We start from the raw sequence: 24,687 nt of genomic DNA, 5'->3' as shown, positions 1-24,687 counted from the left end.
GTCCTGAAAACTTAAATCTCAAATTGTAACCAAATTATATTTGACTGCAAACTTATTTCACCTTGAGATTTTCTATACAATGTCCTCAAGTACTTAGCCAAAGTAAAAGGCAGAAGTTACTCAGTTGAATTCTCTATTTTTATTACTTTTTAAAAAAGGAAATCAATTTTGCCCCAGCTCAAAACTGGCTGAAAGAGGCTGTAAGGAAGTGCACACCACCAGTATCTACATAAATAGAATAAGTGACTAAGTAATTCTTTAACAATAAAAGGAAGTGTAAAGCTTTACCAGATTCGTTAGCCACAACAAAAGATTCAGGTGTTCTTTCTGGCAAAGGGGGTGGACTATCTTCTTTCTTCCCAGTACCTTTCAAAATAAAATTTTAAAATTTATTTCGGAATATTGTATTATTGTTCAGGTTTGCGGCCATTTTTGTTTTCACCAGGCATTGAAAGTGCATCAGCCTAATATATGCCACTATGAAATAAAATTCATTTACTAACCCCAGAATACAGGAGATATTGCAGTTACTTCAAAATCTGAGTTACATGCATTGATGCATCTAAATAAATGTTTCTGCAAATTCAAAAGAGCAAGAATGTAGCAATCAATGTTGCAGTTTATAAAATAAATATAACATTGTCTTAGACATATCAAGCAATATATAAACAGAAAATACTGGCAACATTTTGCAAGTCAGGCAGCACCTATAGACAAATGCAGTAAACCTTTGAGGTTGAAGAGTCTCTGCCACAAATAGGAGAGAGGACGACGGTAAGTTAGTTAAATGTTAGCACAGGACGGATGGAAAGGAGACAACAGTGCTGCTGCTTCACACCAGGGAGCCAGGTAAGAAGAGTCTGACTGCGTATCCCATTTCCACTGAAATCTGCATATTCACTTCATTACTGAAGTTCCTTCCAATGTTCCATTTTCGTCTCACTTCACACTGATGTGCCAAGTTAATTGGCTACTATAAACTACAGTGACAAGATGAATCAAAAGAGATGTTAACGGACACATGAAATAGAGCAAACACGAAGAAATCTGCAGATGCTGGAAATTCAAACAACAACACACCTGGCCTGCTGTGTTCCACATGAAAGAGAGAATATGTTGCAAGGAATAAAATAGAGAGGGAACCTGACTAATAGGATTGCTCCCTCGGGAACCAGCATGGACTCCATGGGCCTAATAGCTTCATTTATGCTGTCAGAAGTAGAAATCAAATGGGACTGCTCCCTTGGGAAGCAGCATGGATTCAATGGGCTGAATGGTTTCATTCTGTGTGTTAGAAACAGAAATTAAAGGACAATCTCGGATGCAAATCAGTCAAGGTTGCCATGGGGACGAGACACCACAGTAATATGGTGATCAGATTAATAAATTAGTAAGAAGAACATGCCACAGTGTGAAAGCTGTGAAATGCAGAACTTTAAAGAACCCCCGAGTAGGTTAGAGCACGGTCACAGAGAGTTGTGTCAATATCACACATAGATGACCCACAGAACTGCTATACAAGCAAGAAACCAGAAATTATCTCCACTCACTACAATCCCACAGATGTCTCAATTAAACTTCCTCCTGTAAGATTGACATTCCATTTTCAGTTTCTCTGTATCTGTCATGTTGATTTCAATGACAGAACTTTTCACATTTGTGCCTCGAAGCTATCTTTTTTTAAAACTCTGAATTGTGGTTTCCTGTCTACTACAGTTGACAGAGACATTGGTATCTTTTCTATTTCACCTGTGTTCTTAACTCTTTTCCTACAGACAATTCTCCTAATCCTCTTTCTATCTCACAATATTCAATAGACTGTTCCACAATCTCCAATACCTTCAACGAGATTTCACCACCATATAGACTTAATTTTCAACATTGCAAAGGAACTGTCTCTTATATTCTACAGTTTCTGGTTTCTTGCTTTCTTGTGGGTCTGCTGTGGGTCACCAGTTTGTGAAATTGACTGAACTTTCTCTGTGATAAAGCTCTGACCTATTACGGGTTCTTTAACTAGCTCACTGGTCAGCTCCCACATTCACTAACTACACTCATTTTCACAACTTCTCATGTAATCCCAAAGATGCAAGATTCCCTTTAACACCATTCTGGAAACTACACAATCCTTACAGATGAAGGGGTAATCCAGTTACAGAATTCAATTGCACTTATGTGCTGGGCCCTGTAGGCCAGTGCAATTACAAAGAAAGCACAGCAGCACCTCTATTTCCTTAGGTGTTTGCAAAGATTCAGCATGACACCTAAAACCACAAGAAACTTGTAGAGATGTGCAGTGGTGAGTATATTAACAGGCTGCATCACAGCCTGCTATGGAAAAAGCAATACCCTTCAATGGAAAATCCTACAAGTAGTAGTGGATACGACCCAATCCATCACAGGTAAAGCTCTCCCCACCACTGCACATCTACATGAAATGCTGTCACAGGAAAACAGCCTCCATCACCAGGGACCCCACCACCCAGGACATGCTCTCTTCTCACTGCTGCCTTCAGGAAAGTGGTACACAAGCCTCAGGATTCACATTATCAGGTTCAGGAACAGTTACCACCCCTCAACCATCAGGTTCTCTTGAACAAAAAGGGATAACTTCACTCGCCCCATCACTGAAATGTTACTACATCCAATCGACTCACTTTCTTTATCTCATGTTCTTGATATTTATTTATATATCATTTTCTTTTTGTATTTGCACAGTTCGTTGTCTTTTGCACACTGGTTGAACACCCATGTTGGTGTTGTCTTTCAATGATTCTATTATTGTTATTATTTTATGAATTTATTGAGTATGCCTGCAAGAAAATGAATCTCAGGGTTGAATATGGTGTCATAAATGTACTTTGATTAACAAATTTACCTTGAACATTGAATTTAGTTGCAATACTTTTGTGTTTCAACAGCACAGCCCCTCTATACTGGAGTAATCATACGTAGAGGAATGCGAAGCAGCAGTTATTGTCAGCAAAGTCAGTTTCTAAGTTCTGCTGGCCACAAATTCAATTCTTCATTCCACCCTTACCCATCTGGCTATGCCCTCCTAGGATATTACAAGATCACAGTGAAGCCTGAAGAATAGGGCCTCATTTACAATCTGGCCATCACGTAACTTTCTAGATTCAATATTGAATTTAGCATCTGGAGGCAATTTGCTTTTTTGTTTGTATAAGTAACTACCAGTTCTGCTACAATCCATCCATCTGTAATATTTACTCAGGATTTAGATTTTTTTCCACTCAAGATAAATCTGATCTGCAGATATCCCCTACAGCTCTGTATCTCACAACCTGCGTTTCTTTGTGTTTTTTTCTCTCTCTAACTAGCCTCATCATTTAATTGGCTAACTTACTTCAAAACTTATCTCCACAGCAGCCCTGGCCTCACCCTATCAGAATTTCCTTTCATCCCAACATTCCCTGTCTGCGAATTAAATTGTCTAGTTTTCCTGGCTTTTTTAATTCAAATAAAGGGTCGTCAATTGGAAATGCTAATTCTGTTCCTCTTTGCATAAATGCTTCCAAGTATACTATTTTTATTTCAGCCTTGCATAATTTAAACAAGGAATAGTTGAAATCAAATGAAGCCAGACAGGGGATGTCAGTTGACCAAAAATGTTAATGCAATCAATGAAAATAATTTAACACAAACAGTATAGCTATGCCAACAACTTTTTTTTAAAGACACGAGCACTCATTTTAAATGGAAAATGCTCATGCAAAACATAAGCCAATAATTTCACTTTAACATTTACTCAAATATCAAAAAGCAGTTCAAAAGCTTAGGTGTTCCTCTCGCTCAAAAGTTAAGAATTTTGCCATAAAATCTCTCAGGCACAAGAAATCCACATATAATTATTAACTTTTTGCCCAATAGTTGTAACTGGTAGTTTGGCTCATCTACATCATTGCACAGGTTTACTTGTACAATCCAGATCATGTGGACACACCAAGAGCTGCTTTAATGCACTTGTTTTTGTCAGTTAGTCTCACTTTGCCATTAAGCTGCAATTTCCACCAGTCTCATGTATCAATCTTTCTCCGGTTTCATGCTCACCACACAAAAAAAATCAAGGAAGTAAAACACAAACATACTAAGTACAAATACAGTGCATTTGAACTCAACATTTTACCAATAAAAGCAATGCATATGCTCGCCCATTGTGAATCTTAACATTGAGTTCAAGATGCCCTTTACTTAGTTTAAAGTGTAATTAGTCACATTTAATTCTTCACTAGTCACCAGGGTAGTATATTTGACAATTCTAAATTAACAAGAGTTTTATGAGTATATACCCATATAACAATTACAGCACGGAAATAGGACATCTTGGCCCTTCTAGTCCATGCCGAATGCTTACACTCACCTAGTCCCACTGGCCCGCACTGAGCCCATAACCCTCCATTCCTTTCCTGCCCATATACTTATCCAATTTTATTTCAAATGACAATACCGGACCTGCCTCTACCACTTCTACCGGAAGCTCATTCCACACAGCTACCACTCTCTAGAGTAAAGAAATACCCATCGTATTACCCTTAAACTTTTGCCCCCAACTCTCAAATCATGTCCTCTTGTTTGAATCTCCCCTACTCTCAATGGAAAAAGCCTATCCACGTCAACCTGATCTATCCCCCTCATTATTTTAAATACCTCTATCAAGTCCACACTCAACCTTCTACACTCCAAAGAATAAAGACCTAACTTGTTCAACCTTTCCCTGTAACTTAGGTGCTGAAACCCAGGTAACATTCTAGTAAATCTTCTCTGTACTCTCTCTATTTTGTTGATATCTTTCCTATAATTTGGTGGCCAGAACTGTACATAATACTCCAAATTCGGCCTTACCAATGTCTTGTACAATTTTAACATTACATCCCAACTCCTATACTCAATGCTCTGATTTATAAAGGCCAGCATACCAAAAGCTTTCTTCACCACCCTATCCACATGAGATTCCACCTTCAGGGAACTATGCACCATTATTCCTAGATCACTCTGTTCTACTGCATTCTTCAATGCCCTACCATCTACCATGTATGTCCTATTTGGATTATTCCTACCAAAATGTAGCACCTCACACTTATCAGCATTAAGCTCCATCTGCCATTGTTCAGCCCACTCTTCTAACTGGCCTAAATCTCTCTGCAAGCTTTGAAAACCTTCTTCATTATCCACAACGTCACCTACCTTAATATCATCTGTATACTTACTAATCCAATTTACCACCCCATCATCCACATCATTAATGTATATGACAAACAACATTGGACCCAATACAGATCCCTGAGGCACACCACTAGTCACCGGCCTCCAACCTGACAAACAGTTATCCACCACTACTCTCTGGCATCTCCCATCCAGCCACTGTTGAATCCATTTTACTACTTCAATATTAATACCTAACGATTGAACCTTCCTAACCAACCTTCCCTGCGGAACCTTGTCAAGGGCCTTACTGAAGTCCATATAGACAACATCCACTGCTTTACCCTCGTCAACTTTCCTCATAAGCTCTTCAAAAAGATTCAATAAGATTTGTCAAACATGACCTTCCACACACAAATCCATGCTGACTATTCCTAATCAGACCCTGTCTATCCAGATAATTATATATACCATCTCTAAGAATACTTCCCATGAATTTACCCACCACTGACGTCAAACTGACAGGCCTATAATTGCTAGGTTTACTCTTAGAACCCTTTTTAAACAATGGAACCACATGAGCAATACGCCAATCCTCCGGCACCATCCCAGTTTCTAATGACACTTGAAATATTTCTGTCAGAGCTCCTGTTATTTCCACACTAACTTCCCTCAAGGTCCTAGGGAATATCCTGTCAGGACCCAGAGATTTATCCACTTTTATATTCCTTAAAAGTGCCAGTACTTCATCCTCTTTAATTGTCATAGTTTCCATAACTTCTCTACTTGTTTCCCTTACCTTACACAATTCAATATCCTTCTCCTTTGTGAACACTGAAGAAAAGAAATTGTTCAAAATCTCCCCCAGTTCTTTCGGCTCCACACATAGCTGTCCACTCTGATTCTCTAAGGGACCAATTTTATCCCTCGCTATCCTTTTGCTATTAATATAACTGTAGAAACCCTTTGGATTTATTTCCACCTTACTTGCCAAAGCAACCTTGTATCTTCTTTTAGCTTTTCTAATTTCTTTCTTAAGATTCTTTTTACATTCTTTATATTCCTCGAGCACATCATTTACTCCATGCTGCCTATATTTATTATAGATCTTACTCTTTTTTTGAGCCAAGTTTCCAATATCCCTTGAAAACCATGGCACTCTCAAACTTTTAACCTTTCCTTTCAACCTAACAGGAACATAAAGATTCTGTACCCTCAAAATTTCACCTTTAAATGACCTCCATTTCTCTATTACATCCTTCCCATAAAACAAAAACTCCTTCTAAATCCTTTTGCATCTCCTCAAAGTTAGCCTTTTTCCAATCAAAAATCTCAACCCTGGGTCCAGTCCTATCCTTTTCCATAATTATATTGAAACTAATGGTATTGTGATCACTAGACCCGAAGTGCTCCCCAACACATACGTACGTCACCTGACCTATCTCATTCCCTAACAGGAGATCCAACACTGCCCCTTCTCGAGTCGGTACCTCTATGTATTGCTGCAAAAAACTATCCTGCACACATTTTACAAACTCCAAACCATCCAGCCCTTTTACAGAATGGGCTTCCCAGTCTATGTGTGGAAAATTAAAATCTCCCACAATCACAACCTTGTGCTTACTACAAATATCTGCTATCTCCTTACAAATTTGCTCCTCCAATTCTTGCTCCCATTAGGTGGTCTATTATACACCCCTATAAGTGTTACTACGCCTTTCCCATTCCTCAATTCCACCCAAATAGTCTCTCTAGATGAGCCCTCTAATCTACCCTGCCAAAGCACTGCTGTAATATTTTCTCAGACCAGCAATGCAATGTAGGGCATTTTCCTGTTTATATTTGTAGATCAGTAATTATTGCACAAATTGTGTCAGAGTATTTTTGTTAGAGAAACAGCAATAATTTTAAGAGCAAGATTGTGAGAATAATCCATTTTCTTGAAGGAACCATCAGCAGTAAATGTGTGCAATGCGATCCCACTCCAAACCATCCTGAAAGGAAATACTCCACATGTTAATCTGCTATGACTGTCTGGAAGAGGTTGCCATTAAGGGTCAACATCATCTAGAAACTGGCTAACACAGATCAGAAAGCATCAGTCCTCTTCATGACAATGATGACCTTTTTATATCCCTCAGAGGAGTCCTGTGCTCCAGAAGAAACAACTCATGCAGATACCATAGTGTGCTGCATTATTATAGCCCTTGAATGATTCCAGCATCTCGGTTTCAATTTCTACTATATATTGCATCCTCATCCCCAAGCATTCCCTGCATGCCTTTATAAAGAGCAATATACTGAGGAAAGTAAAACCTCAACCAGTAAGCTAACTGGCTATCATTTGAATTTGAACAAGCACTTTATGTGCAAAACTGTAACATCCACCCAGCTTGGATAAGCTCACAATTAAGATACAGAAGGCCTCAAAATGTCTGAATGCCCCATTTGCAAAGACCAAGGTGGCATAATAGCAATACGTTTTATTATTCTTATCGCCATGATTGAGTTCAACTATCAGTAAAATAGTCTTGTTCTGCATAAATCATAAAAAAGAACCAGAGAGGCCAACTGGCAATGATAAATTCATTTCTACTAAAATAATTAAATCAAAGAAGCACATTCCTCAAATGAAATAAATACTTACATTTTTCAGCTGCTAAATTTAAGGTAGTGGGTGGATGCTCTCGGGCAATAGACACAGGTGATATTTTTCTTGATGAAGGGGTTTCATTTTGTATGGTTGCAGTAACAATGGCACTTGTTAAAATACTGGTAACATTTTTGGGTACTATATTCCCAATGTCTATCTCCTCTGGCTCAGAGTCATCAGAATGGAGTGGATTTGTAAAACAGAGAGGCTGATTGTTTACACTCGTGTCCATTGCTACATGTGCATGTATCTTTATCGGTGATGGTTCTTCTGGTAGAGCAGCTGCTTGAGAAGAATGGTATTGATTGTTGTACAACTTATCACTTGTGGAATTCTTGCTTGAGGAAGATGGGGTACATTCATGGCTTGGCTTGCTCCACACAGCATGAGCTCTCTCTTTAAGTGGTAACTGAATTGGTCTCAGGGCAACATCTGAATTCTTGTCTTCCTGAGTAGTATCAGAGTGTTGCAGGATTTCTGAATTTGCTGAAATTTGTCCAGAGCTAGCTTCAGCTGATTTACTTGTTTGTTCCATCTCAGCTGCTGAAGTGGGTTTCACTTTATTCGATGGCAATCTATTAAGAGCACTGTTGGTATCAGGTGGGGATACTTCAAAGCTTTTAGGTCCTTCCTGGAGTGGTATCTTCTTTATTTCAATACTAAGTTTTCTTTCTAGCTTTTTCTCTATAGGTTCAATGTGTGCAGCAGAGTTTTCAATTTGCTTGAAGGTATTTCCAGGTTTGTTGTAGTTTTCATTGAGGTCTGTGGGTAGTGGTGGTGTATACGAGTGCACAACTGGCTTGGGATGGTATCGGTCATTATCCTGCCACACAGTAGTAACAGCTGGATAAGCAGAGGGTGGAGAAGGAGTGAGGATGGGCGGGACAGGCTGGGGCTCTGGAGGCTGCAAGATTTCTTCTTTCGCATCTCCTTCTACCAGGCAACTAAAGGAATTATTGGTCAAGAAGAGAGGAGGAACACAGAGAAAAACATAGGAATGGGTTAGGCAGTAGCACCACTTAAAAAGACAACAAATAAATTTTAAATTTAAACAAAAAGCAAACACAGTAAAAGTAAATACCAATATTATACTGAAAGGCAATTTGTTACATAGTAAATGGCAGACTGTTTACTGAAATTAAAATCAATATGCCACTAAAGGTACCAACTACTTACTTACAGCTGCTGAAGTGGTAGTGTACAGTAGTAGACACTTCCTTCTGCAAGTGAGGGTGGAGTGACAGTCCTACTCATTTCTACTTGTGCGATCAAACTCAAACTTCCAGAAAATTCCTAGAAACTTATTCCAACCATGCACCAATGAAGAAGGATTTATGAACCTTTTGCTGCTTCCTGGCTATAGTTAATCTGCTATAAATTTAGCAATACCGTTTATTTCAATGGGCTAGAACATGCCAAGTTTTCAGTTTACATTTTCATTAGTTAAATGACTGTATTTAATTAACTAATATATTTATTTTAAATCATTTAATACAACCATTTATCAATATTTCTAGGAGCCTGTTTTTTTTTAAATAAATACTGTTAATTTCTAACATCCAACTTCTTCTAAACATCCTGACAACCAGAAAGTCTTGATTACCTATCAAAACGCTTCTTGGATCAGGACTTAGCATTTACACCTAACCTAGAAAGGCAAGCCCACACGCATCCCTGAAAAGGAGCAAGCTCTGGAAGCAACGTTTCACAGCAGGCAAAAGCTGAGGGTGTAGCAATGAACAGGGACAGCTTACTCAGGTAGATTAGATCAAGCAACCCATGGGTCATAAGAAGCCAGCCTGATGCAGGATGTGGCCTCTGAGCCGGTGAATTAGTTGCACTTCTTAATGTGTTTGGCAATTACCTCGTTGATTTTCTGCCAATCTTTTAAATGTCTAAGAACAAAAGACAAAATGCTGGTGGAACTCAGCAGGCTATGAAAAAGAGTAAACAGCTAATGTTTTGGGCTGAGACCCTTCTTCAGGACTCATCTTGGCCCAAAATGTGAACTATTTACTCATTTCCATACAAGCCTCTTGCTGCACTGACACACAATTTTCAATTTCTCTGCAACAGCAAAGCAGGTGCACACAAAATAAAAATAGATTTTCAACCATAATAGACCCAACAGAAATAACCTTCCATGTTCACGATCAAATTGCATACTCAATCGTGAAAATGTAAATAATTACATCTTTTTGCCAGATATCCAATTGACTTCCAGCAAAATATTATGAAATATAATTGTGCTCAAAGCTTGCAATTTCACCTTATGGAAACCCTTTTTGACAAACTACCTCCCCCCACCACCAAAATATTATGGTCTTTGTGTTATGGAAATTCACCCTTACAAAATTCACAGATCACTACAGAAATCACAGATTTTTGTGTGAAGTAAAGAATAATTATTTTTGTAATTTTGTATCGATAATACTACTTACTGTTACGGAAAATAGTGATACAGACTGTTTTCTAGGAACAGCCCTCTGTAATGCAAAGGTCACTTGTTTTCAAAACTTAGAAAAGTGTGAGCAGTGTCTTTCAATTTAATCTTTTGGGATGAATGCTTTTTGAATTACGCTGATGTTTAAAAAATACTTAAGTTAATATTTTTCCCCAACATCTGTTTTCTTCTTCATCTTAACCACATCTGTTCCCAGAATGCAGCTTTTCTTTCCAGGACATCAGAGATGTCGTCCTCCTTCAAAGAATAGGGTTTCACTTTCTCCACCATCAACACTACCCTCACCCACATCTCCTCCATTTCCCAAAAAATCCACGCTCACGCTATCTTCCCGCTGTCTTAACATTGATAGAATCCCTCCTATCCTTACCCATCACCCCTTGAGCCTCCACATCCAACAGATCATTCTCCGTAACTTCCTGTCTCTAAAGGGATCCTCCCTCCTGCTTTTCTCAGGGATTGTTCTCTCTATGATCTCAAAAGTGAAACTTTCCAGTGGCCAGACATACTAATTCCAATTCCCGTTTCAAAAGGTCAGCCCATGGCTTCCCTCCTTTGCCATGTTGAAGTCTCTCTCATGGTGGAGGAGCAACATCTTATATACCCTCTGGGTAGCACAGATTCAGATGCCCTTTTATATAAGGATTTCCACTCTCCTTTTCCCCCACTCTGGCCTCTTATCTGCCCATCACCTCCTCCTTCCCTTTCACCCATGGTCCACTCACCTCTTCTATGAGATTCCTTCACCACCAGCCCTCATCTTTCCTATCCACATGGCTTCACCCATCACTAACTAGCTATCCTCCTTCCCTTCTCCCCACCTTCCTTTCCAGTCCTGTGGATGGTCCTCAGCCCAAAACATGGACTGTTTGTTCACTTCCATTGAATCTGCCTAACTTGTTTCTCCAGCATTTTGTACGTTACTTTGGATTTCCAGCATCTGCAAAATTTCTCACGTTTATTTTGTCCCCCAGTTAATTTTTAATTAAATAGAAGTGGTTGTGATTTTAGTTTATCAAGCAATCAACCTATCATCTTCAGTCAATCTAGATGATTTCAGCAGATGAGGGAAAATTGAACTCTTAAGTATTCATATACACAGCAGCTTTGTGATATAAGTTGGTTCAAGACTAAATTAGAAAGAGAAAAAAAACGCTAAAATGAAAAGAGATCAGAATTTATTCCCATAACCAAAGCAAACCAAATAATGTTCAGCTGATCTTCAAACACTAATGCAGAAGACAAAGATCACTATATTTATTTTAAATGGAAATTACCAATTCAAAGCATCAATTTTCTAAATCTATCTAAAACTAGATCTCCTTATTAGGGAATGTGACAGAACTCTAATCTCAAAATTTTACTTTTAAAGGTCTCCCAATCACATATTTGCCAGAAAACAACCTGTCCCAATCCACAATTAACCCACGGCAAAATTTATGGTCCAAGTTTGTGTAGGGGAATACTTTGCATCTGTTGATCATAATGCCATTTGTTTCAAGGTGATTATGGAGAAGGATAGGTCTGGTCCTCTGGTTGAGCTTCTAAATTGGAGAAAAGCAAACTTTGATGGTATCAAAAAACTGTTGGACAAGAGTGGATTGGGGCAGGTTGTTTTCTGGCAAAGGTATACTTGGTAATTGGGAGGCATTTAGAAGTGAAATTGAGAGTACAGAGTTTGTATGGTCCTGTCAGAATAAAAAGGCAAGGATAATAGGTTTAGGGAACCTTGTTTTTCGATAGATATTGAGGCCCTAATTAAGAAAAACAAGATGCGTAGCAGGTATAGACAGGTAGAAACAAATGAGGTATAAGAAATGTAAGAGAACACTTGAGAAATAAACCAGGAGGGCAAAAAGACGACAAGAGGTTGCTTTAGCAGATAAGGTGAAAGAGAATGCCAAGGGTTTCTCCAGATACATTAACAAAAAGGAGAGCAAGGGACAAAATTAGTCATCTTGAAGATGAGAGTGGAAATCTACCCATGGAGCCGAAAAAGATGGGAGAGATCTTAAATGGCTCTCTAGCATCTGTATTTACTCGGAAAACAGAGTCTATAGATGTGAGGCAATGTAGCAGTGAGGTCATGGACCCTATACAGATTACAGAGCAGCTGGTGTTTGCTGTTGAAGCAAACTGGGGTGGATAAGTCCCCAGGGCCTGACAATGTGTTCCTTTGGATACTTAAAACATCCTTAGCCACAGGTGAGGTGCTAGAGGATAGCTAATATTGCTCCGTTGTTTAAGAAAGGCTCTAAGAATAAGCCAGGAAATTATAGACCAGTAAGCCTGACATCAGTAGTGGGAAAGTTACTGGAAGGTATTCTAAGGAACCCGATATTTAAGTATTTGGATAGACAAGAACTGATTAGGGAGAGTCAACATGGCTTTACATGTGGCAAGTTGTGTCTAACCAATCTTATAGAATCTTTTTGAGGAAGTTACCAGGAATGCTAATAAAAGGTAAGGCAATGAATGTTGTCTAAATGGACTTTAGGAAGGCCTTTGACAATATCCTGATAGGAGGTTGGTCAAGAATATTCAGTCACTTGCCATTCAAGATGAGGTAGTAAATTGGATTCAACATTGGCTTCATGAAAGAAGCCAGAGAGTGATTGTAGATGGTTGCATCTCTGATTGGAGGCCTGTGACTAGTGCAGTCCTGCAGGGATTGGAGCTGGGTCCATTGATATTTGTCATCTATGTCAACAATCTGGATGATAATGTGGTAACACAAAATGCTGGAGAAACTCAGCAGGCCAAGCAGCATCTATGTAAAAGAGGCCTGCTGAGTTCCTCCAGCACTTCGTGTGTGTTGCTTGGATTTCCAGCATCTGCAGATGTTCTCTTGTTTGTGATAATGTGGTAAACTTGATCAGAATCTGCAGATGGCACAAAGGTTAAGGGTACAGTCAACAGCAAGGAAGACTATGAAAGCTTATAATGGGATCTGGCTCAGCTGGAAAAATGAGCTGAAAAACGGCAAATGCAGACAAGTGTGAAGTGTTGCACCTTGGGATGACCAAGCAGGGCAAGTCTTACATAGTGAGTGGAGGGCACTGAGGAATGCGGTAGAAGAGGGATCTGGAAATACAGATCCACAACTCCTTTAAAGTGGCGTCACAGGTAGATAGGGTCGTAAAGAAAGCTTTTGGCATATCGGCCTTCATAAATCAATGTACTTAGTACAAGAGTTGGGACGTTATGTTGAAATTGTACGAGATGTTGGTGAGGCCCGATTTGGAATATTGTGTCTAGTTTTGGTCACCTAACTACATGAAAGATGTAAATAAGATTGTAAGAGTGCAGAGAATATTTAGAAGGATGTTGCCGGGACTTAAGGACCTCAATTATAGGAAAAGATTGAATAAGTTAGGACTCTATTCCCTAGAATATAGCAGATTGAGGGAAGATTTAACAGAGGTATATAAAATTATGAGGGGTATAGACAGGGTAAATGCAAGTAGGCTTTTTCCACTAAGGCTAGGTGAGTCTACAACTAGAAGTCATGGGTTGAAGGTGAAAGGCAAAATGTTTAAAGGAAACACTCCAGAAAACTTCACTCAGCGGGTGGTGAGAGCGTGGAACGAACTGTCAGTGGAAATGGTGGATTCAGGGTCAATTTCAACATTTAAGAGCAATTGACAGGTACATGAATGGAAGGGGTATGCAGGGGTAAGGCCCAGGGCAGTTCGATGGGACTTGGCAAATTAGGCGTGTTACTGTGCTGTAATGATCTATGATTCTAATTTTGTTTTCTAAAATGCATTCCAACAGAACTAAACCAAGCCAAACCAAAGTTATTTTATGAATTGACACTTCTTATGCTTAGAAGCCAGCAAATATAATTAATTTCTATAAACTAAAGCATGAGTTACTATGCAAAATCAGCTGGGGTAACTCATTAATAATACAGGAATACCATATATTTAGAGTTTGAAGTTATAGACAAGCTTTCCATTAAACAAACTATTTGATATTTCCAAGGAGCGAAATTCTCATAACATGAACAGAAATCAGACACAACCTGAAGCCAAACCATAAAAATTGTATAGAAAAGCAAGGTAAACACACTAATACACAAATGATAAACATGAAAATGGAAAGAAAACTAAATACCGTTTCACTTAATGATTGATAGCCACAAAAATAATCAATCATTTATTTCTCTCCACAGCAGCTGAGCTCCTCCAGCATTTTGTATGTTGTTTATGATAGTTGAGACTTTTCTTGGCAATTTAGTAATAGTAGTTTCCATGCTCTTTGACTCAGTTTATTATCACTCAAATCTAATTCAGTAAATTCTGTGCTGTGGTTATCACTATCCAGGACAAATAGTACCTGACTCTATAGTTATGTAAAACTTCAAATAAACAAATTACCTTCGTACTCGTGGTGGCTTGGGTGGTGGTGAATCCGAAGTTGCAGGAACTGAGGAAGTAGTCGTTCTTTTAGAACTGTTATCATCCTATTATAAAGGCAAAAAAGTTTAACTAACAAAGATCTTAAAAAGCAAGCATTGATATTTATTTCAAGGAGAACACAAACAGTGCATTAACACAAAGCCTGCAATGGAAAAGGAATAATGTTCAAAGTTCACACCTGAGCCTGGTAAATAAGAACAGAAGAGAAAGTACTGTGCTGCTCTGGGGGGGGGGGGGGGGGGGGGGGGGTTGGGGAGTGGTATTAGTCGACAGCCTGCCTCTGCATTTCTAATGACCAATACTGTTTATTGTTAAAATGCTTTTGTGGGATTATGGTGGGAAGTTCCAGTTCATTTACTGTTACATTTTAGCTTGGGTTATACAGTTATTTTCTTGTGTATTTGAGGGTCATCCTAACTGTAACTGGGATGTGCGACGGTCACCTCCCCCGTCTGTGGGAGACTGTTTGGGTTCACGCTCTGGGTCATGGTGCCCGGTCTGTTTTGTGTTTATCACAATAAAAACTGTTGTTGAGTTAGGACCAAATGCTTGCCACAGTACTAATGCAAATAGATAAGGAGATGACTCCAAAAAAACAATAGAACTTTGGCACTAAACAAAGCGAAAATACATTCAGGATGGACAGATGGAGAACTTCTGTACAAACACTCCCTACTCTGCAAATTCAGATGAATGCTTTTAAAATTGAAGTGGGAATTTTTCCTCTGCAGAGCTTGTTCCCAACCAAAACGTGATTATTCTGTTCTTTGAAGATAAAGTTATTATGTCACTAATCCATAAAAGTAATAGCTATCTAGGTGTTATGGTGTGGGCAACGGCTGAACCATTTCATATATTATATGCTTTGTAATCTGAATACAGCCAAGAATTAGTTCATTAAATTATGAACTCTAAAAATGCTCAGTAAATTCCAAACTTCCAACCATCACAGCATAAAACAATTGTATAATGCATAACTTAGTTGTGCAAGTGGTTAAAGGTAATTATACACTAAAAAGGTTAAATACTGCAAATATTCAAAGGTATTTGGTTATAGTGCCCAAAATCAAACTATACCATTTTATCAACCTGCTGCACCAGTTACTTTGTGTTTGACAATATTGCTTTTGCAGCCCCTTTTAAAAAATGAACGTACTCATAAGTTACAACATACAGAACCCTTCTACCATTCCTTTTCATTCATTAAATTGAATAGTTATAAGACACTGAATTGTTAGCTACAGTTTTTAAACTGCAGTATGTAATTGCAACAAGTACACATCTGGCTGCATCATAGTTTGCTAAGAGCAATATTTTGTTATCTCAATAATAAGTAATTATTGCTAGAGATCACGTAGCCACTTCCAGCTATAATTTCAGGTATGTCAGTTAAATTAATAATAGACCTACTTCTGTGCTTAATAATTCAATGTTAAATGCCATTTTTGATATACAATCATTAACTGCATTAAATTACAATTTCTCCAATGTACAGCATAAATATTTATGTTGGTCATCCAAGCTGCACTGTATTATTCTTTGTGTGTCTGCACAACTCTACACTGATGTGAAAGTTCATTAATGCCCAGATATCCTGCCTGCAACCATAATACACATTAACAAGAAACTGTTTTGGATAGTTGGTAAAATAATTTTGCATCTAAAAGCGAGCACCCAAAAAAAAAAGCATGAATGCTGTTAAGAGCTGGCCAAATTTCCTGTTACTGAATTGCTTTTCCCAGATGTTTGATTACTCATGGTTCACTACTTTAAAAAAAAGCGCATTATGTCAAAGTCACAGGTACTGTAAGTGACCACATTTCAATGAACAAAAGGAAGCAGGCTTTCCGGAAAATAGCAAATAGCCATCTGCATGCAATACAGCATTTCTTTCTTTTTCTAGAAAAGGAGACTTTAGGATTGAACTCCTTTAAAACTTTTTTTTTAAATGAACAATCTCAATATTTTTTCCAACTGGTGAAATGATACCCATTTGTCTCTACCATTCACAACTATATGACATAAATTCACATAAAAGTTACATAACTTCTGGGGAAAAAAGTTAATCTGGTGTGCTTTAAACAATAATTATAACGGTAACAGACCAGCTGAAAGTAACTCCCAAACCATAACAAAAGAGATTAATCACATGCTGCAAGGAATGAAAATGAAATTACTTTCTATCAAGTGATGTTTCTAAAGACTGAACATACCGTATCAGATAGCCTTTGAGCACAGTGACTCCTCTGCAATTCTTTTTCAAATAGTTGAGCTATTGCACGGTGAACAAGCTCATATTGCTCCTGAAAAACAATAGGCACTCCTTGATAACTAAATTCAAAAATTTACCATGAAGTCTGAGAAAATGGAATGTATCTTGCAAAATATCCTGGAACATGTTTAACTAACATATGCATACCAAGAAAATGATCATTACAGGATCATGTGAAGGCCAAATAAATTTAAAACCATAATTACGCCAATCAGGTCTCAAAACACCAAGACGCTTACCAATTTAATATATTATTCTACAGTTATAACTATGCTTGGGCTTTTGGGCAACAGAAATTTGTCCTGAGGATTCAGAAATCAGTACCTGAAAATTTTGAGATAAAATATACTCCCATGAAATTTGTGAAAATAGTAAATAAACATTTTTTTCTAACTTGCCATGAGGAAGATGGAGGCTCAATCACTAAGTGTACTCAGGAGTAATAAAAAACATTTGTATTAAAAGGAATCAAGAGATATGTTTATAGCTGGAAAGCGCTTTTGAGGTAGAAGATCTGCATGATCTTACTGAATAGCAGGCACAAGGGATTGAAAATCTTAACGCCATTATGATTTGTTACCATCTTACAATTTTATAAACATAGTCACTGTTGTAATTACAAAAAGAGGCAGCTTTTGAATGCAGTATCATTACACAAACAATAATGTGAATATGATCATCAGTTAGATATGATGAACCAAAGAACTCACACATTCTTCTTTCAAATAGCATGAAACAATCTTATGTCCAATCAAGGATGCACAACAAAAAGGCCCCAGCTAAAATACAGTTGCACTGACACTACAGAACATCCTTTAAATGACACTCGGGAATTAACTGTGACATTGTGCCAAATTATCTGGAGTTGAATCTTCTGACTCATTTGGGCCTTGCTGTAGTGTTGTCAAGCAAGCACCTCTTTTACCCTTATTAAGGAAACTGCCAAATATTATAATGCTCTACTAAAAATAAATTTCATGGCAAGGCCACTTCTTCAAAATGAAGGGCAGATTGCTTACTTGCAGAATTCAGCCAAGTTAAACTTTAATTCAAGCCTGTTAACTAAAAGAAATCATTAGGTGATGTAAACCTTAAACCACAGAAGCCTCAAGAATAAATACAATTTATGACTAGCAGATTCAGAAAGTTCACGGTATTATTTTGAACTAATTTTAAATAAATTTAATGTCAGCAAAACTAGGCCCAGATTGCCAAACAACTCAAAATTTCCTTGTACCTGACCACTTCTACAAATGTATTTCCACTTTTATTGCATTTAAAATTGTAATGGCAGATTAGATTCAACTGGAAACCAAATGATAAACAACCTAAGGTGGTTCAGGGAACAAGGGATAAACAGCGAAAAAATAAGTATGACGTGTACACACTTTTGTTTGGACTGCAGAATGCCTTTGTGTTCTCATTTCTTGTATCAAATTAAACACACTGAATTCTTCAGGTATTTTCTAGGAGAGAACACATTTTGCACAAATGAGAACTAAAATCAACATAATTAAAATTCATATGCATAATTTCAGTATTAACAGATAATTGATGCAATAAAAACAGGAAAAATAAATGCCCGCAAACTGTAATTCAATTAATACCTTTATTAATAAAACTTAGGTTTGTTCTAGTAAAAAGTCCAAAACACTTCACATGAATATTAAAGAAAAATTGACATTGAAAGCAATAATGCTTCAATAATTTATAACTGCATTTTCAAGATTGTAAAGTACATCACTCCAATTAATCTAAGTAATATCTTGCTGAGATATGTTTAAGTAGATCCAAGCTTGTTTTATTATCCAAGCCCCTTCTCCAGACAGCTGCGACTGTATGGTTTTTTCCCCCAATTACGAGCATAATCACACATTAATTAGAAAGAATTTATTTGCTTCCTTAGATACTAAAAACAAACTTAATTACTTCCAGGTAAAGAGCTGTCTACGTTAATCATTAGTAGAAGGATCTAACTTGCTATCCGTTGCCAAAAAAGTGTGCCTTTACTTAACCAGATTAGCAATTTCCTTACATTGTTACACCCAACCCCAACCAAAGGACATTTAAGAGCTGTGTAGAATCGTAACAATTAGGATTTATTTAAAAAAGCTAGAATAAATATTGCCATAATATATTAATTTAAAACTTGTTAATATTTGCATATTAAGAGGTATCTAACACTGTTGGATTCACACTAAATAAAATTTTGAATAGCTCCCTGAAGGTACTTTATGGAAGTGCTATGTCAATAAGCAGATTAATATTTTGCAGAAGGCACTAAGCTTAAACATCAGAATGTTAGAGACCTACCTCAATCTGAAAATAGTTCAGTGTTCTCTATTTTCTACTCCCAGGAGAGTAATTAGTTTCCTATCTTTAAGAGGAAAGTTGTAAAAGAGATGACTCACCCCAGCTTTTAGTAAATTCCAGGTATAATCAATTGCACATATGGCTCCAGTTCTACCACATCCAGCACTGTGGGAGAAAACAGCATTTCAGGAAATGACTCAGTTCAGTCAGCTTCCATAAACTGGTGAGACCACTGCCTTTTACATCAGCATTATCTCCATTACCAATGTACAGGAACTGCTTTAACTTCAAAGAATGAAACTTCAATGTTGCATTACAGATTTAATCTGTTAAATAATCTCCTACAGTTTAAATTTATTGGGTCACTAAGCTTACGGATTTCAAATTCTATAAATCCTGGGTTTAACCTCAATGCAAACTTATGTCTTAAAAGATTGTCTGCCTACACAATAAGCCTTTAAAATATTCTATTACCTTCAAATTACATAGGAAGAGTTAACATGGTAAAAACACATATGCAACATTGTAGAGTAGTGGTTAGTACAAACGTTTGTACAATGCTTTACAGTACAGGCAACTGGGGTTCAATTTCTGCTGTTGCCTGTAAGGTGTTTATATGTTCTCTCAGTGACCACATGGGTATCCTCTGGGTGCTCCAGTTTCCCCTCTTGGTCCAAAGACACACTGGTTAGCAGGTTAATTGGTCATTGTAAACTGTCCTGTCATTAGGTTAGGATAAAATTGGGGGATGGCTAGGCTGCGTAGCTTCAAGGGCCAGAAGAGCTTATTCACCCTGTATATCAATCAATAAATAAAAATTCTGCTCCATCAACCCTTCTTTAACCTATTTGTATTTTATCAACAGCTTCATATAGTTGAACTACTTATTGTTTCTTCATCAATTGCCACTCTTTCTCCCTTCCCTTTAAATCCCAGCAACAAATTTAGTATTAAGTTTATAGGAAGCATATAAAATACATAATTTTAAAAAATTATAAGGACATGCCTGTCCTGGCATGTGAAGTCAGCTCCTGTGGACTGGGAGAATGAGACCTACAGTGAGATCCAATGGCCAGGAAGGTAGTACTGCAACCCTCCATGATCAGCAAAAGGCATTACAAGACACTGTTGGTCATCCATTGAAACCAAGGAAGACCCCAGTTTGTGACCCTTGTTCATACAGACTCAAGACTTCGTTGGTTGATAAAATTTTAATGCCCCAGTGCAATAGCTTTTCCACTTTAAAATCTGTCCCACGCAAATATTCTGTCATCAATCGGACGAAGGACAACTGCCACATATAATATATAACAGTACTTTCTAGTCAACTGATAATTGTAATTGTGTTTAATTTCCCATCATGGTATTTTAAAAATTCAAGGATGTGAGGTTTTTGAACAGCTTTTTCTATACTATCACCCAATCATCCTGAGGTAGAAGCTTCAAACTCATGGAAATAGAACAACATGAAAATGTAAGCTTGAGAGATAGTTGGGGGGGGGGGGGGGGAAGAAGGAGCGGAATGAGTTTAGATTTCAGAGACATTTGACTGAAAGAGTGGGAAGTTAAAAAAAGTTGTGGATGAAAGGAATAGATTACAGAACATGATACAGTCTATTATAAAAGGATGGGCAAACAGACTCTGAAAAATACCAGCAGATTTAGACAAAGTCTGCAAGAAGTTATAAAAGGGGAATACTGCTAGACAAACTTATACAAATACTTCAGGACATATCTGGTAGAATAGATAAGGGGAAATCAGTAGATATGATTTATAGTTTCAAAAGGCTTCAGATAAAAGCCTGATTTAAACTGATGTGCAAAATTAAAGACAATGAGACTGGGAGTAGTATTTCACTGTGGAGGACACCAGCAGCATGCTAGAAGTTTGAGTGTCAGGGGACAGAAGTGTAGTTGCTACTTCTACGGAAAAGGTTCTTGGAAGCTGAAAGGTCTGAAACTAGATAAATCACCTGGACCAGATGAACTACACCCAAGGGTTCTGAAAAAGTCTGGAGGCACTAGAAGAAAACTTCCCAAAAAAAAACTTTAAGAAGGGAGAGAAACAAAAGACAGAAAGTTATAGGCCAGTTAGCCTGACTTCAGTGGTTAGCAAGATGTTAAGTTTATTATCAAGGATGAGGTTTCAGGGTACTTGGAGGCACATGAAAACATAAGCTTAAGTCAGCATGGTTTCCTTAAGAGAAAATCTTGCCCAACAAATCTGTTGGAATTCTTTCAGGAAATAATAACCAGGATAGACCAGAGAGTCAGCGGTTGTTGTTTACTTAGATTTTCAGAAGACTTTTTAGCAGACAAGATGCTGCTAAACAAGAGCCCATAGTATTACCACAAAGATACCAGCATGGACACAAGACTGGCTGCTAGCAGAAGGCAAAGAGAGGGAATAAATCTTTTCCATTTGGCTATGGTGGCTAGTGGTGTCCTGTAGGAGTTGGTGTTGGGTCCACTAATTTTCACATTACATGTTAATGATTTGGATGGCAGGATTTATGGCTTTGTGGACATGTTTGCGGATGATACAAAAGTAGCCGGAGGAGCAGGTTGTATTGATGAAACAAGGAGTCTGTAGGACTTAGACATATTAGAAGAAATGGCAAAGTAGTGGCAAGTGGAATATATTGTAAGGAAGCGTCTGACTGCATTTTGTAGAAGGAGTAAAAGCAAAGACAATCTCCTAAATAGGGATCAAATTCAAAAACCAGAGGTGCAAAGGAACTTTGGAATCCTAGTACAGGATTACTTTAAGGTTAACCTGCAAGCTGAGTTGACAGTAAGGAAGTCCAATATTAGCATTCATTTCCATAGGACTAGAATACAGAAGTAAGGATGTAATGCAGGGAGTTTACAAGGCACTGATCAGACCACATTTCAAGTACTGTGAGCAGTTTAGTGCCCCATATCCAAGGAAACATTTGTTGGCATTGGAGAGGATCCAGAAGAAGTTTACGAAAATATTCCCAGGAATAAAACAGTCAACTTAGGAGGAGTGTTTGAAGGCTTTGGGTTTGTACTCGCAGGTGTTTAAAAGAACAAGGAGGGATCTCACTGAAACCTACCGAATATTCAAAGGCCTATGTAGAATAGATGTAGAGAGGATGCATCCAATAGTAGGACAGTCGAGGATCAGAGAGCTGGTTGACAATATCCTTTCAGTCAGTAAATTCTACAAGTCATGCTTATGCTGTGTCTCAGCAATACAAGGCAGGGCAGGTTCAGGTGGGAAACTACCTTACGTCATGCTGCAAGAAACAGCATGGAACAAGCAAAGGCAAACAACAAATTTATGATTAAGAAAGAACTATCCCAACTTCATGGTGGAATCTTGAAAATATACTTTGATATGCGACATCAACAAACCCCAAGAAATACTGAACCTTCCCTAATTGTTACAATAATTCTGTTCCAGTCAGCCCCGGGTATTAAATATTTAAGTACAATTTACAAGATACAAAGTAGAGTTCATGTCCCCATGTGTGCATGTATAAAGGACATTACATGTAATGACAAATCATTCAAAAGGAACATTAATATTTTTTCCATATAGCCAGTCCTACCCTACTGTAAAGTTAAGAATGCATACATTTTATCTTCCCCATAATTTATGGATCATTTATTCTTATTTACCTTTCCCCACCCCAATAACTTTGTGAAGATAATCAATCAACCAGCTGAGCAAACCATTATAAGCACATGTTGATACACCTTCACAGATTTTTTAAAGAATGAATTATCCTCCAATTTCCTCCCCATTGAACATCATTTGAGTTATAGCTATGATTTCATAGTCCATCTCATTCTACTTAATAAATGCGAGAAAGCTTTTTCATCAAGGTTTATCAGAAGTTCTTCAGATGCATACATGAATCACCTCCTCCAGTTCAGAAGTGCCAAGGCCAATTTTTCTCTTCAAATATTGCGCACTTAACATAGCTTGTAATGCCCATAATTATTTGAAGCCAAGTCCTTTTGGCTTTTTATGTCTTGTTTCTAAAGACTCATCATTTTACTTCAGGCATTCTCAGAGCCAGTTGTAGATTAACTTCCTTTTAAATGTTCACATGTAATTACATTTGTAGATCTATGAACATTTTTGAAATGTTCTTAATAAACATTTGTAAACTTAGCTTTTCTGTCAATGATCTGAGGAAGTTTTCAGATTTCCAAAAGGTAGATTGGCATTCCTTGATTGAAACAATGACAAAAAGTTTACTTACTCAAAAATCTAGTTAAAATAATTTGACAAATAAAGCAAAATAAAAGTATTTTAGTTTGAGTATCTGCTAGTGTTTATTTTTAAAAATTTCATTCACTGAAGTCAATGAGCAAATTTTTAACTAAAAACAGATGCAGAAAATCCTCGTTCCGAAATGTAAGTTTTTTTCAGTGAAACTTTTTTTGTTTAACTGTACATTTAAATAACCTTTGAATGATTTGAAATATCAGAAGAAAAAAAATTGGCTTTCCAGGTCTGAAGGCAGCAATTTGGAAAAAAAAAGGGGAACAGTCAGCATCTTGTACTGGTGATTGGACCCAATGGAAAAAAAATTCCAGTCAACAAACAGCATCATATTCTGGTATTTACTGCCTCATATCCAAACATCAAAAGGAGCAAAGGTAACTAGTACGAAACAATGGTACAACATTCAAACTTATCTCTGTACAGTTTGAGTGATGAGGAAGCCAACGAAGAGAGGTTTTCCTCCATACCTGCAATGGATACAAATAGGGACATCCTCATGCTCTTGATATTCACGCATCAAACTGATCATGTCCAAAATTGAATCGAATGAGGAAGGTACATCATGATCAGGCCAGTTGACATAATGAAACTGATAGATTCTACGAGATTCCTGTACATTAAAAAAAAAGATTAAATGGCTTTATTTTCTAAAAATTCACCAAAAGTTTTGAATGTAACAAGCAAAATGAAGGTTAACCAATGAAGGGAAAGTATTAACCAATTATATACTGTCAGCTTCTACAAAATTAATATTGTGCTAAAAGGATCTAGTGCTTTGCCAGCATATTTGACAAAAAACTCTTCTTCGGCTTCCAGCCGAGTACAGGTATTGATTTTAACTGACATTTAAGGGATGCCATCTTCAAGTCTGATGCCTAAGAGAGTTTAGGCATTAACTTTGCGCTGCTTCTAAACATGTTTCTGGCTATCTACACACAACTTGTCCAACTTCAGTAGAAACAAAACCTCACTGGATCCTCCATGCAAACGATATGGATGAGAGAGCATATGTAATGTAGAATTGTGTTAAGAATTTCCAAGTACTGCAACCGAGGGACTGACAAAAGTAACCAATTTCAAATAAGGAACAGAAAATGAGGGATTTTGGAATTGAGAAAAAAAAGTGGAAAAGTG

At 37.5% G+C, this 24,687-nt stretch overlaps 1 protein-coding gene across 4 annotated transcripts in view; it reads right to left on the bottom strand.

Annotated features, from left to right (window-relative positions):
* LOC132403678 (tyrosine-protein phosphatase non-receptor type 12-like) overlaps window positions 1-24,687 on the bottom strand; it is a 108,421-nt gene that overhangs the window by 18,760 nt on the left and 64,974 nt on the right. For all 4 annotated transcript variants that reach the window (XM_059987226.1, XM_059987223.1, XM_059987224.1 and 1 more), the window contains exons 8-14: window positions 24,021-24,163; window positions 19,388-19,454; window positions 18,365-18,442; window positions 16,918-17,007; window positions 14,663-14,748; window positions 7,811-8,760; window positions 289-366 (exon numbers count right to left, since the gene is read on the bottom strand). In XM_059987226.1, coding sequence (XP_059843209.1) covers window positions 289-366; window positions 7,811-8,760; window positions 14,663-14,748; window positions 16,918-17,007; window positions 18,365-18,442; window positions 19,388-19,454; window positions 24,021-24,163 — 1,492 coding nt within the window. The remainder of the gene's footprint in view (window positions 1-288; window positions 367-7,810; window positions 8,761-14,662; window positions 14,749-16,917; window positions 17,008-18,364; window positions 18,443-19,387; window positions 19,455-24,020; window positions 24,164-24,687) is intronic.

Source organism: Hypanus sabinus, chromosome 13, assembly GCF_030144855.1.
Source record: "Hypanus sabinus isolate sHypSab1 chromosome 13, sHypSab1.hap1, whole genome shotgun sequence".
Lineage (NCBI taxonomy): Eukaryota > Metazoa > Chordata > Chondrichthyes > Myliobatiformes > Dasyatidae > Hypanus > Hypanus sabinus.
The sequence above is the reverse complement of the archived record's forward strand: the minus strand, read 5'-3'. Positions and strand labels throughout refer to the sequence as shown.